The following is a 14,399-nucleotide window of genomic DNA, read 5'->3' as shown; positions in this document are numbered from 1 at the left end:
GGGTTGTATCCCCAAATATGCTTCACAGATATGCACAAAGATTGCAATATGCAATATCCCATTAGGATTCAAATGAACAAGCTGAAGGTCGTAAAAGTTGAGGATACCTATGAAGAACTCTGACGTAGTAACAGCAAGTCCTCTCTCCACAAAATGAGCCCAAATCACTGTCTCTTTTGGATGGACCTCAAAGTTCCAAGCATTAGCATAGGCGCACCTCCAATTCACGATGGCCTCCTCTTGCAGCAATTTTGCATCCAACAACTCTTGGATTGCTTCCTTCTTCATGGTGGACATCTTCCAAGCGAATGCTTGATTTGGGGGAGTGGTCTAATCAGTAGGCCCACATTTGGGCAGAGGAAGCTGTGGCTCCTTCCCCTTCTTGGAATCCTTCATCGGTTCTTCCGCGGCTTTTCCCTTAAACTTGTCAGTCTTCTTCCCCATCTTCTTCACACATATTACCTTGGGACGCGTAAGGGGAGGAAGAGAAAGCTACTTGAGGTCGCTAACTTTGGCTGATGGCGGCGGCGGCGCAAGCAGCAGCGCTAGGATTTTTCAAGATGGAGAACGACAGATGCGAATGGTTGGAAGCATAAACCACAGAGGCTACAGACCTTACCTTTTATAACATCGCAACGGATCTAAAACGGCTCCGCGATTTTGGGGATGTAGCCGGTAATCTCGCAACAGTCTGATACTATCAAGATTTATCGCGATATTGAAGTCCAACGGTCATGTTGATCATGATTGATCCCTTCATCACCTGGACATAGTCGATCAAGTGCTCGGGGGCTGCATACACCTTGCCCGTCGGACAAAATTTTCTTTTCTTCAGAAATTAAGGAAAGATGTAGCAAAATTCAGTTTGACCCTCAGCCTGATTCTTCGATTCAACCTAAGGCTCAGGGGCTACTCCATATGGAGTGCGATTTCATCGCACTTCCATATAAAGACTCGAAGACAAACTACTCAAAACCAATGTCAGAATGGGGCAGGAGTACCTTCTAGCCGCATGATAGCATTCGAGTACTCGGAGACTAGCCACGACGGAAGTACTCAACGAGCACCAAAGACTAGTCGAGCAACGTCTGCTGAGTACTCGGAACTCTTTCATTTGACTACAAAGTACTCAGGGGCTTGTCGACCATACATCCCCGGCCCCACCAGAAGGTCTGTACGGACCCACTCAAGGGGACGTACTCAAGATGTATCAGGACATGAAGACTATGCTATAGGGCAACATAGACTACATGGAACTCCTGAAGGACTAGTCGAAATACAAGGGAACTACTCTGCCGAGTTAGAGTAGGACTCTGTAGTCTTGTCCGATTAGTACTCTTGTACTGAAGACTACCCTGTAACCCTGCTCCCCTGATATATAAGGGTGAGCAGGGATCCCCTCAAAACAAGTTCAATCGAATACAAGCATACAACATACAAGATATAGGGTATTACGCGATCTAGCGGCCCGAACCTGTCTAAATCGTGTCCCTGCGTCACTATCGACTCCTTGATTTCGACGATGCCCACGAACCAAAACACTATCTTGGGTACTCCCTTGATAGGTTGCTGGGTTAAAACACCGACACCTTCCTCTAGATGGGCAACAGAGGAGCTCCCTCCTGGTACGGGAGAGTGTCAAGGTAGGCGATGAGGCGCAAATCGTCGTCTTTGGCAAGAGCAGGTGGCTTTATGTTGGGCCAGTAGACGAATCTGCCTTGGGGAGTTGATGTGATTACCAGGCCCTGCTGTGGACCTGATAAAGGAGTCTCCTCGTCCGAATCCGAGTAGTAGTTGAGGTCCTCGATTGTATCCGTATCGGATTGTGATGTGGACAGGGCAGCCTGATAAATAGTGGTCGCGTTGCGGAGTCTAAACGGAAATCGACTCGGGTGGTAGTCTGACTCGCACGATGGCTTATGTGCCAGCTCATGAAAGTTAATCCTACTAGTGGAAGAAGTCGAGTTGAACTTGGACTCGTCCCCCCAGCTTCTGACTAGGTCAGAAATTGAAAATTCACCGAAATTCTTGACGAGATCCTCCAGACCTTGGCGCTGGAGCTTCATGGTTTGCTGCTTCTTCTCCGGGGTCGACGCAATGTGACGGTGGAAATTTCCAGCACCGTATGCAATGCAAACCCAGGAGCCGAAGACGAACGTCGCGCCTGCTTCAAACGTGACGATTGGCTTCATGATGACTTGTGCCATCGAGTTCACCAGTGGATTCTCGGCGAGACCCCCTACCTGGTGTCGGTGTTTAAGCTCGGCAACCTATCGAGGGGGGTGCCCGAGGTAGTGTTTTAGTTAGTGGGGCTCGTCGAGATCAGAAACTCGAAGGTAAACGCTGACACACGATTTAGATAGGTTCGAGTCACTAGATTTCGTAATACCCTATGTCCTATGTGTTGATGGGATTGAATTGCTTTGGAGGGGGTCCCTGCCTCGCCTTATATTTATGAGGGCAGGGTTGCAGGTCGGTTGGTTACAAGAATACTAGTCGGATACGAACAGAGGAGTTCTACACTCATTACAACGAGTACTTTCCTGATCCTCGACTAGTTCCTATTGTTCCATGTAGACTATGCCGTCCTGCATTATGGTCTTCATGTCAGATGTGTCTCAGCGTCCAGCCCATATTTAGGACTGTCCAAACCTTCTGATGGGCGTATAGATGGATGTACAACAGCTACCTTGATTATATTATTTATATGCGGAAATGGCAACAAATCATTAACTTTGTTCCACCAGCAAAAAAAACACAAATTGTTCATCCACCAACACTTGCGCTCTAGAATTAATTTAGCAGAATGAAAAATAGCAGACTAAAATAATCAAGCATTTTATGACCTCAAAAGTGGTTGTATACATATTTTGAGATGTTATTTTAGCTAATCGTAACAAACTACCAATTGCTTTTGATCAGTGCCTTTATGATAGATAGGGTATTTATGTTATTCCAAGTTGCTCAATTATTCCTGTCAATGTTTTTGTGGTTTCCTTAGCGCCATTGAGGTGGCAGGAGCAGACAAAGACTTGAGGCACTATCACACAGCGATGGTGGGGGGAGGAGTGTGTGGCATATAACAAGAAAGCTGTCCATAACTGAAGCGATGAGCCATCTCTACGTGCATGCAATAGCTAGTTTTCTGATGGCCACAGAGTTATTATAGCGTGTCAGCAACAACAGCGTCAATGACCCTAGGAAACTGAAGTTCTACTGCTGCTAAGCATGCATGTCCACATTTCTTGCCGCCTTAGATGAGCTCCTGCAATCGTAGCTCTTTGATCTCTGTTTCTAAATGGGAAGCTGAATGGCCTGGTATTTGTTTAAACTGCAGACAGGCCTCTTGTTGTAATTATGTCACCTTGTTCTTCTTTTGTAATCCCCACCAGCATAGTTACAGTTTGGACAATGCTCATTTTGTGATGATCCACCATGTTGTATTAATAATTCACAAGATTAAAAGCTAGATCCAAACCTTCCTTGACAGCTGCAATTTACCATGTCTGCTTGTTACTATTGTCTACCTGTCCTTCATGTCTTTGAAGCCACTCCCACTCTACATGGTAAATGGTTCGCATCAGTTTATTGTCGACAGGGGAGTCAACTGGGAAGAAAAACTGTCTGGTGCATCTGAATGGTGGAGTCTTCTCAGGGTTCCAACTCCATTATGCTCTGCTCTCTAAGGAATGGTTGCAGATGTATGACACAGGTGTTGATGTAGTGGTAAATTCTTTTCTTTTTTTTAAAGAATTTGTAGTGGTAAATCTATCTATGCAGAGATATAGAATCTTTTGAAATTCGGTGGGCACGTGAACGGTGCATAACTGAAGTTTAGTCCGTATGCGTTGGAAAAAGCAGCTCAGAATTGTATTCTGATTTCTGAACACACAGGCATTTCAGTTTGTTACCAGTGTGCATCAAGTGATAAAGTGATCTGCACCAAGTCTGAAAAATAAAGAGCTTTATTATAGATGTATAAGAGAAGACAAAATACTATGTATTGACGTGTCCACTCATTTTCAGATCTTAGTTCCCTTTTCAAGCTGATTCTTTCTTTTAGCAGACGTGATGTTCTTTTACGGACTTCCAGATGTTAAGCTTATGGGAAATATACAATTTCATTTTTTTAATCTTGTTTGCAAGCCGATGCGTTATTCGATTTAGTGACGACATGGGCATTATATTCGTGTGGTTGCTCTTGGATGCAGATAAACAATTTATGTTGCGAATTCTGAAATTATATTGTCTTGCAAATATTTCAGTTCCCATGCTCTTTTTTGCATAGACTTGAAAAAGGAAATGTAGATCCACTACAATATCGCAGCACTATACTAGTTTATAGCCGAACTTGGCGAGGAAGGCAAGAAGCACAATGAACATGAGAATTAACGTAAGGTGCTGTTTGCCTAAATGGATTGCAGGCCCTGTTTTGTTTGGTTCAGCGGAGATCTCTGTAATTCGGACGTTGCTTGCCACAAACGCACGACCATATTTTTTTTTCAATGTCTTTTTCCTCGAACATATTTTTTCAATGTCAAAAAGTGAGCCGTAGAACATGAGGGACCATGACTGCAATTTTGTAGTGGATCGAACTTGATCACTTAATTTGGTTTACCGCATTAAGTGGTTATTTTATTTTCGTTCTCTACTGGGTATTGGCGAGCAAAATCATTCACAGGCACTGCACGAAGCAAGAAAGCATAGGCTACTTTCGCTTGATATTTTGCAGTTTATTTTTCGAAAAAAAAAGAAATCACCTACGGATGATTTTGCTCACCAATGAAATAACCACTTAACTGTGGCAAACAAATTAGGAAAATTACCCGTGGTGACAGCAAGTACTTCTCGTTGCGGCCCAGTCAAAGGCCCAGCAGTTCCATCTCCTCTGTTTCCCCGCCGCGCCGTGCAGCACCGGCGGTGCGCCACGGAGCTCCGATCCCGCTGTGCCCACCGCCCAGCGCTTCTCACCAACCCGCGACCCCGCCGCTCTACGGCTACTCATTTTGCGCCGTCCCCGACGCGCCAGCGCCACGGCCTCCACTGTGCCTGTGGGGGGCATGCCGCGGTGATGGCAACCGCCGGAGGCGGCGAGCCTGCTCCACCCGACATGGTGGCGCGAGCGCGCGCTGAGCTCCGCTAGAGACAGCGCAGGAGCGAGGCCGGCCTCTCGCCGAAGGACAGGACAGACGGCGTTACCGGGCGGCCGAAATCGCTCGCGGCCATGTCGTCCCGTGCGCGGCTCTCCACAGTCGTCACCGCCGCCGCCGCCTCATCCTCCAGAGCGCCAGAGCGCCGAAACCGCGCGCTCCCCACCTTGCCCTGGCCGCCACGACGGAGCGCGTGCGGTCCGGGGCGTTCGGCCCAGAGGACGCACGCCACCTGCTCGACGAATTGCGGCGGCGAGGCACCCCCGTTCCCGAGCGCGCGCTGAACGGATTCCTCGCCGCGCTCGCGCGCGCGCCGCCCTCCACCGCCTGCAGGGACGGGCCTGTGCTCGCCGTCACTTTCTTCAACGCCATGTCACGAGCTGCCGGCCCAAAGGTGCTGTCGCTCTCGTTCCACACCTACAGCATCCTCATGGGCTGCTGCACCCGTGCGTGCCACCCGGGTCTAGCGCTGGCCTTCTTCGGCCGGCTCCTCAGGACAGGGTTGGGCGTCAGTGTCACCACCTTCAACAACCTCCTCAAGAGCCTCTGTTTAGCAAAGCGGACTGACGACGCTTTGGACGTGCTGCTCCACAGGATGCCCGAGTTTGGCTGTGTGCCCGATGTTGTCTCCTACAGCATACTTATGAAGAGCTTCTGCGACAGCAGAGAGAGTCGGAGGGCTCTCGAATTGCTCCAGAGGATGGCTGAGAAGGGATCTGGCTGCTCGCCCGACGTGGTCTCATACAACACGGTCATCGATGGCTTCTTTAAGGAGGGTGAAGTTGATAAAGGATGTGATCTAATAAATGAAATGATGCAGCAGGGGATTTCACCTAATCTAGTGACTTACAACTCCAGTATTGATGCACTGTGTAAGGCAAGGGCAATGGACAAGGCAGAGGTGGTCCTCCGACAAATGGTTCATAAAGGTGTTCAACCAAATAACAGGACATATAATTGCTTGATCTATGGATATTCCTCTAGGGGTGAGTGGAATGAGGCGGTCAAGATATTCAAAGAGATGACTAGGTGGGGTCTCCTACCAGATATTGCTACGTGGAACTCGTTAATGGCTTCCCTTTGCAAGCATGGAAAAATTAAGGAAGCTAGAGATGTTTTTGACTCGATCGCAACGAAGGGCCAGGAGCCTGATACTGTCTCATACCTAATTCTGCTTGATGGGTACGCTACTGAAGGTTGCTTTGTTGATATGACAGACCTCTTCAATTTGATGCTAGGAGACGGTGTTGCACCTGACGTCCGTATTTTCAATGTACTGATCAAGGGATATGCTAAATGTGGAATGCTGGATCGGGCTATGATTATCTTCAGTGAAATGAGGCAGCAAGGAGCAAAACCTGATGTGGTAACCTATTCGACAGTCATAGCTGCACATTGCAGGATGGCTAAAATGGACGAGGCTATGGAAATATTTAATGAAATGATTGATCAAGGAGTAGCACCCAGTATAGCTACTTACCAGTGCCTGATTCAGGGTTTTTGTACTCACAGTGGTTTGCTGAAAGCTAAGGAATTGGTTTTTGAAATGATGAGTAAAGGCATGCGTCCTGACATTGTGCACTTAACTTCAATAATAAACAGCCTTTGCAAAGAGGGAAGGGTAGTGGACGCACAGGATATATTTGACTTACTTGTAAGTATCGGTCTGCATCCTGATGTTTTTGTGTATGGTTCGCTGGTGGATGGATACTGCCTAGTTGGCAAGATGGAGAAAGCATTGAGAGTATTTGATGCTATGGTGTCAGCTGGCATTGAAGCTGATGTTGTAGTGTATGGCGCACTTGTTAATGGCTATTGTAAACTTGGAAGGATTGATGATGGGTTGACTGTTTTCAGAGAAATGGTGCATAAGGGAATCAAGCCCTCAACTTTTATGTACAACATTGTACTGGATGGGTTATTCCGGGCTGGGAGAACAGTTTCTGCAAAGGAAGGATTCCATGAAATGATCGAGAGCGGGATCTCAGTGGGCACTGACACATACAACACCGTTCTTAGTGGACTTTGCAAAAACAATTGCCCTGATGAAGCAATTGCGCTTTTCAAGAAATTACAAGCGATGAACGTAAAGATTAATATTGTGACTATTAATATTATGATTACTGTAATGTTCAAAACTAGGAGAACTGAAGGAGCTAAATATCTGTTTGCTTCCATCCCTGCAAGTGGGCTTGTGCCTTCTGTTGAGACTTATGATTTAATGATGACGAATCTTATTAAAGAAGGGTTACCGGAAGAGGCAGATGATGTCTTTTCATCCATGGAGAATGCTGGCTTTGATCCCAACTCTCGACTGCTGAATCATGTGGTCAGGGCGTTGCTAGAGAAACATGAAATAGTCAGGGCTGGAACTTACCTGTCCAAAATTGATGAGAGGAACTTTGTACTTGAAGTTTCAACCGCAACATTGCTGATCAATCTCTTCTCAAGCAAAGGGACATGTGGAACAGATAAAATATCTCCCTGAAAAGTATCATTTTCTTGCAGGAGCTGGTTCTAGTTGATTGTTAAATGTGAGCTCCAAAAATCCTCTTGTTGTTTGTCAGACAGGAAATAAACAGTCAATCAGTTGTGCTTATTGAGTTGCATGCACCAACCAGTTCAACCCAAAAGCTTAAGTTGATAGGGAAAGGTGGGCAATTCACTTATACTCCAACACTCCCCTCACGTGCAGGCTCCCTCGGCCGCATGTTTAAATGCTACTCTGTTTAGATTTGTTCATATGAGGAAATGACAACTAGTCATTAACTTTGTTCCACCAGCAAAAGTAAGAAATCACAAATTTTTCATCCACCAGCACTTTTGCTCTAGAATTGATTTAGCAGAATGAAAAATAGCAGACTAAAGTAATGGATATTTTACGACCTCAAAAGTGGTTGTATCTTTTGAATTGCTATTTTAGCTAATCATACCAATTACCACTGACCAGTGCCTTTATGATGGCTAGGGTACTTATATGTATGCCAAGTTGCTCAATGTTTCCTGTTGATGTTTTTGAGGTTTCCTTAGCGCCATCGAAGTGGCAGCAGCAGACAGACTTGAAGCACTATCACGTGGTGATGGTGGCGGAGGAGCGTGGCTTATAACAAGAAAGTTCACCCATAACTGAAGTGATGAGCCATCTCTCTGATGGTCAAAATGTTATTATAGCATCTTCAGTTGCAACAGTGTTGATCACCCTGGGAACTGATCTTCTTCTGCTGCTACTAAGCATGCATGCCCGCACTTCTTGCTGCCTGCCTCAGATGACCTCCTGCAATGGTAGTTCTTTGCTACCAGTTTCTAAATCGAATGGCCTGGTGTTTGTTTAAATCGCAGACAGGCCTCTTGTTGTAACTATGCCACTTGAACTATTTAGTTATTACTGAATTTCAGTCCTTTTATGTTGGAAAATGTAGCTCAGAACTGTTTTCTGATTTCTGAACACACAGGCACAAAATTGTTGAGACTTGTGTTCTAATGATGACAAATCTTACTAAACAAGGGTTACTGGAACAGGCAGACAACATTTTTTCGTCCATGGAGCATGCTGGTTGTGATCCGGACTCTCGACTGCTGAATCATGTGGCCAGGGCATTACTAAAGAAACATGAAATAGTCAGGGCTGGAACTTATCTGTCTAAAATTGATGAGAGAAACTTCTCTCTTGAAGAGTCAACCACTGCATTGTTGATCGATCTCTTGTCATGCAGAGGGACATGCCAGGAACATACAAGATTTCTCCCTGAAAAATACCATTTTCTTGCAGAAGACGGCTACAGTTGATATGTTGTATGTGAGCTTTGGATCCCCAGAAAACTCTCTGACTTGTTTATCAATTAGATGTGAAGTTTTTCTCGTGTAGCATGTTGATGGTGCTGTAACATACTGGTTGCATCCTATTGAGAATGAGATAAAGGACTTCTGATTGGGCAGGTATGCACTTGTGCTTTCCCATAATCAGGCAAACTGAATGTACTTTTTTGAATCTGTTCTTGCAGTTGCAGCCACCTGCCACAAATAGGCCATATATGATCTTATTAGAAACAGTTAGGTTGCTTTCATTTGCATGTATTCTTTTTTTCAGATGTCCTTCTAGGTGATCTGCTTGATGCAGCTATGAATTTGCTTTGGATTTCGACAAATTTTTTAATGTGTATCTCGGGTGGATCAGCTACGGGGGGAGCGGTGCTTGATGTTTCTATAGCATATTCGTTCAGCAGATGGTATAGTGTTGATGTTGAACTCTCCCATCACTCTGCTTTTTTTTTTGTCCCATTTCAATCTGAATTTTTATATTTCGTTTTCGTTTTCATGTGACTGCTCTACACACACAGGGGATTTATGGATAAATAACTGAGAACGGAAGAACTAATCCTACTCCGGATTAGTAGAAGACAAGAAGAACCGGATGTGAAGGCCATCAAGAACCAGCCTGGCCCATCCAGGACTCCACCTGTGGTCCAGAGCTTCCTTCACCTGGATGTGGTGACACGTGGGACGCCGCGACACGCACCACAAGCCTCCTCCACTTGCTCGGCTCCACGTCAGCAGAGACCGGGCCCACGCCCCGATCCCTTTTCTTCCCCTCCACACTCTCTCCCTCTCCCTCGGCCGCCTCACCCCCGGCAAAGGCACGCAGCACACTCCTCGAACTCGGAGGAGCCGGAAGCCCGAGGCGATGGCGGCATCCAACGCCGCATCCGTGTCCCCGGCCGCCGTCGCCGCCCCGCGCCTCTCCCTGCTCCTCGGCCGCCGCCGCAATGCGCGCGCCCGCGCGGCCTCGTCCGCCGGCGGCGGCGGCTCGTACCTGGACATGTGGAGGAAGGCGGTGGAGCGGGAGCGGAGGTCGGCGGAGCTCGCGCGCAGGCTCCAGTCGCCCGTCCCCGCCGAGGCGGAGGCGCCCGCGGCCCCGCCGGTCGATGTCGTGGAGAGGCGGACGGCGCGGTTCGAGGACCTGCTGCGGGTGCCGCGGGAGGAGCGCGACAGCGTGCAGCGCCGCCAGGTCATCGACCGCGCCGCGGCCGCGCTCGCCGCCGCGCGCGCCGTGCTCAAGGAGCCGCCGCCAGCCCCGGCCCCGGCCCCGTCGCCGCAGCCGTCCCCGCCCCCGACGCCGCCGCAGAGGGCCGAGACGGCCAAGGTAGGATCGGGCGGAGGCAGCGCTGCGATGGAATCGGATCGGGGCTCACGGTCGGCGGCGACGGGGCCGGTGCCGCAGTCGCTGGAAGGTACTGGTTTCCACTGGATTCACGTGAGATTGTTTAAAGATCACTCCTTTTCATTCATAATAGTAATCCCTTTAGCGTTTAGGCCTAACTGTTACGTTAAAGGACCTTCCTTAATCTCAAGAGGGGTAGCGTGCAAAGAAATTATGAGCTGCTAAGGAAGCTCTATTAAGCATTATATTGGATAAATAAATCATAAGTGCATTATATTGGATAAATAAATCATTAGTGCATTGTATTGGACAAATCCTTTGAAGAAAAAATGGTAACTGGAATATGCAAAATGAGGGATCTTTTTTGTTGATTGTGACCTTAAAGGACAGTCGTTCATTGGTTGAAGTTGAAGCCCTAGAGTGCCGAGTGGAACTTTGGAGGATTGTCTGGTAGTAAGTGTTATGAATGAAGTCCAAGTTGTAATCGAATGATCTTGCTGAGTGTCGGGATGTGTACGAGTGGATATAACTATAGTTGAAACTGGAGAATCTTGATGGTTGTTGGTATGCATAATAGTGAGTGGATATAACTATAGTTGAAACTGGAGAATCTTGATGGTTGTTGGCATGCATAAATGGATAAGGCTTGTCTGTTAGTAAGAAGTATGAATGAAACAAATGGTGAAACCAGATGATCTTGCGGAGTGTTGGTATGTGAATGGGTAGATGACTTAAGTTGAAACCGGAGGATCTTGATGATTGTCGCTATGCATATAAATGAATGGAATATCTTGCAGGATTGAGTAGTTATAGTTGGAATTTTCTGCCATTTTGCTCTCTGGACATAGTAATTGTAGCCTTGTAGGGTTACAATAGCATGCAGGTTCCAAGGATCTGTATTTTGTTTTGTGCCATACATGCCTAATTCAGTAGTGTGCCTGTGCTTGTTCGCCTATCTCTAGGTGAAGCAACGTTTTAGGAAACATGGCATACTCTTTATTATTTCATTTTCAGAGACATAATTTTGTATCAAATATGATTTTTTTGGGTCACTATCAATGCTAAATTCTTTATTATCTCAAATTATTTGTGGTCAACTGGTCAGCAAATATAGGTAGAAGTACTTCTAACTAACCAGAACAGCTTGGTATCCTATATATATAGAAACTTGGACCATTTAGAGAATTTTGGTATTGGATATGAATTTTCTTGATTTTTTCAAATCACTTCTGTCCTACTGTATCAAGTAAATATAGCTAGAACTAGTGCTAACTTCTAACTATAATATAGCACCTGTTAGTCCTCTACACGTAGAAAATTAATTAGTCTATCCTTTCCACATCTAGTATGGGAAATTTGACTGTAATTTAACTAACTTTTTCAAGGATGATTTGGATTAAAAAAACGCTATACTACTGATATAGTGCCTTTTGGAGTTCCCGATCATAGGTGTTGTGCACTTTCAAGGCATTTGTAGTTGCAAGTCATATCAAAATTGTCCTGTTTTGCTGAATATGAAGGATATCTTTAGTCTTATGCACCATGTTTAGCCATAACATTTTATTTGCTGCAATGGCATCCAGCTCCTTGAAACGTAAGCTTCCGTTCTAACATCAGCAATCTGTTCTTCATTCAGTGCCAGAATCTGGGGGTTCATCTTCTTACAAGCAGGAAAGTTCCAAGCTTGGTACTCCAGGTCCAGATTTCTGGTCGTGGTTACCACCAGTGCGAGGTAGCAGTATGCCAAGCGAAAACAGTACTGGTTTGAAACCATCCAAGAAAGTGGATACTTTTTCCCGTCAGCCTGATCTGTTGATGGAAAAGGAACAATCAGCAGACTATTTATCACTCCCTTTTGAAGCCACCTTCTTTGAGAAGAAGGAAGATAGATCTCTTCCTCCCTTCCAATCATTTGCTGAGCCTGAGAATGTGGATTCCAAGGCTGACCTAGCTACTGATGCAACGGAGACATTTGAAGAACAGTTCTCAAAAAATGCAGCTGAGGCAGCTAGAGCTCTTAGTGAAAGTGATGATAAATCAACTCATGGAGTACATCCTGATGGTTCATTGTGGTGGAAGGAAACAGGTGTAGAACAAAGGCCTGACGGTGTAGTTTGCAAGTGGACCGTAATTAGAGGAGTCAGTGCTGATGGTGCTGTTGAATGGGAAGACAAGTATTGGGAGGCTTCAGATCGGTTTGATCATAAAGAATTAGGTTCTGAGAAGTCGGGGCGTGATGCTTCAGGCAATGTTTGGCGGGAGTACTGGAAGGAGTCAATGTGGCAGGTAATTGCTGTCATATTTGGTAGCACTATCTGTTCATTATATGCAAAATCTTCAATTTTTTGATAAATTATTTGCAATATGTCAAGTTATGTCTGTTCGGATTATCTGGCTTGAGACTCATATCCACATGTGACTCTGCAACTGTCCCAGGATAACTATAAGTAAATTGTGGTAAATAAACACGTCCCTAGAACATGATTGAGTATTTTATTTTGATTTGTTGCAGGATTACACCTGTGGGGTTATGCATATGGAGAAGACTGCAGATAAGTGGGGACAGAACGGGAAAGGGGAGCAGTGGCAAGAGCAATGGTTTGAGCGTTATGATTCAACCGGTAAAGCTGAAAAATGGGCTGATAAATGGTGCAGCTTAGATCCAAATACACCGTTGGATGTTGGTCATGCTCATGTTTGGCATGAAAGGTAAAGAGCTTCCACTCTTATCATGATTGTTGACACTTTCAGGAACAACAAATTTCAGATATCATGCATCATCTTCATACTATGAGTTGCACGATCAAATCACAATACACCCAACCATCCTTTGCACTACAGGTGGGGCGAGACATATGACGGCAGCGGTGGCAGCACAAAGTACACTGACAAGTGGGCTGAGCGCTCGGAGGGCGACGGGTGGTCCAAGTGGGGCGACAAGTGGGACGAGCACTTTGACTCGAACGGCCATGGAATTAAGCAGGGAGAGACGTGGTGGGCGGGCAAATATGGGGACCGGTGGAACCGCACCTGGGGCGAGCAGCACAACGGGTCCGGGTGGGTGCACAAGTACGGGCGCAGCAGCAGCGGCGAGCACTGGGACACGCACGTCCCCCAGGAGACATGGTACGAACGGTTCCCGCACTTCGGGTTCTACCACTGCTTTGAGAATTCCGTGCAGCTGCGGTCCGTGAAGAGGCAGCAGCGCCCCAGAAATAAAGTCTGAAGGGTTAGTACTATAGTAATAGTAGTAGATGTTCAGAGACATTTCAGTTGATGGCATAATCTGAGTAGCTGGCTACTCATCTAGCTCCACGCCCATCTCTAGTTTTTGGTTGTGCTGAAGAGGTTTCAGCTCACGTGCTGTTGTGACAGAGAGAGCGTCAGAATGCTGATGCCTGGATTGAGTATTCATATAGACGTGAATAGATAAATTTATAGAAGTTTTATTACTGTGCTTATCCCGAAACATTTGCCTTTTTTTAAAAAAAAGGCCTAATGAGATCGTACTGTTAATTTTTTGCAACCATTGTCTGGTACTGCTTGCCATATCTATAATGTCATTTCCTTGTTCAGAAAGAAGCATTCACCATCAAGGTTTGTCCCCAAAATCTTGACTCGTGATATCCCAAACAGATTGTTTTCTGCATCAACAGCGGTTCTGAAGATGGCATGTGGTTGCTGGTAATGTGTTTGGCCAGTCTGAAGATATGTCGTCAGAGTCTGCATTGCGATGCCAGGCTACTGCTAACTGCTCCCAGATCTGGAACGACTCCAGGAAGCACACTGACACAAAGTTCTTAGTCTGAACTCTAAACGTGTAGCATCCATACTGTGTACGCAGATTCTGGGTGACACCGTGAGCCTAGGCGCAGCTGAGTGGCTGAATGAGGATGCTGAACAGAACAGCTCTGCATGATTCTGCTGGTCCTGATTCAGTCTGACCTGTCCATAGTGACCCTGATTCGCTGGAATGATGCCGCATTCTGATATCGTTATCGTTTCAGTCGCATGTTTGTCAGATTTGGAAAGAAAAAAAGCATTCATTTTCGCCTTTTGGTGATCGTCTCAGGAAAGAACCGTCTTTTTTT

General features: G+C 46.2%; 1 protein-coding gene and 1 pseudogene across 1 annotated transcript; both read left to right on the top strand.

Moving 5' to 3' along the window:
- Positions 1–4,660: 4,660 nt before the first annotated feature.
- LOC101785886 lies at positions 4,661–9,629 on the top strand (annotated as a pseudogene).
- A 165-nt stretch (positions 9,630–9,794) lies between these two features.
- LOC101785477 lies at positions 9,795–13,834 on the top strand. The gene is made up of 4 exons (XM_004980608.4): positions 9,795–10,378; positions 11,945–12,594; positions 12,821–13,017; positions 13,150–13,834. The coding sequence occupies exons 1-4, from the start codon at positions 9,832–9,834 to the stop codon at positions 13,532–13,534; spliced, it is 1,779 nt and encodes a 592-aa protein (XP_004980665.1). The 5' UTR covers positions 9,795–9,831; the 3' UTR covers positions 13,535–13,834.
- The last annotated feature ends 565 nt before the right edge of the window (positions 13,835–14,399 follow it).

The sequence above is a fragment of the Setaria italica genome, chromosome VIII (genome assembly GCF_000263155.2).
Source record: "Setaria italica strain Yugu1 chromosome VIII, Setaria_italica_v2.0, whole genome shotgun sequence".
Classification (NCBI taxonomy): Eukaryota; Viridiplantae; Streptophyta; class Magnoliopsida; order Poales; family Poaceae; genus Setaria; species Setaria italica.
The sequence above is the reverse complement of the archived record's forward strand: the minus strand, read 5'-3'. Positions and strand labels throughout refer to the sequence as shown.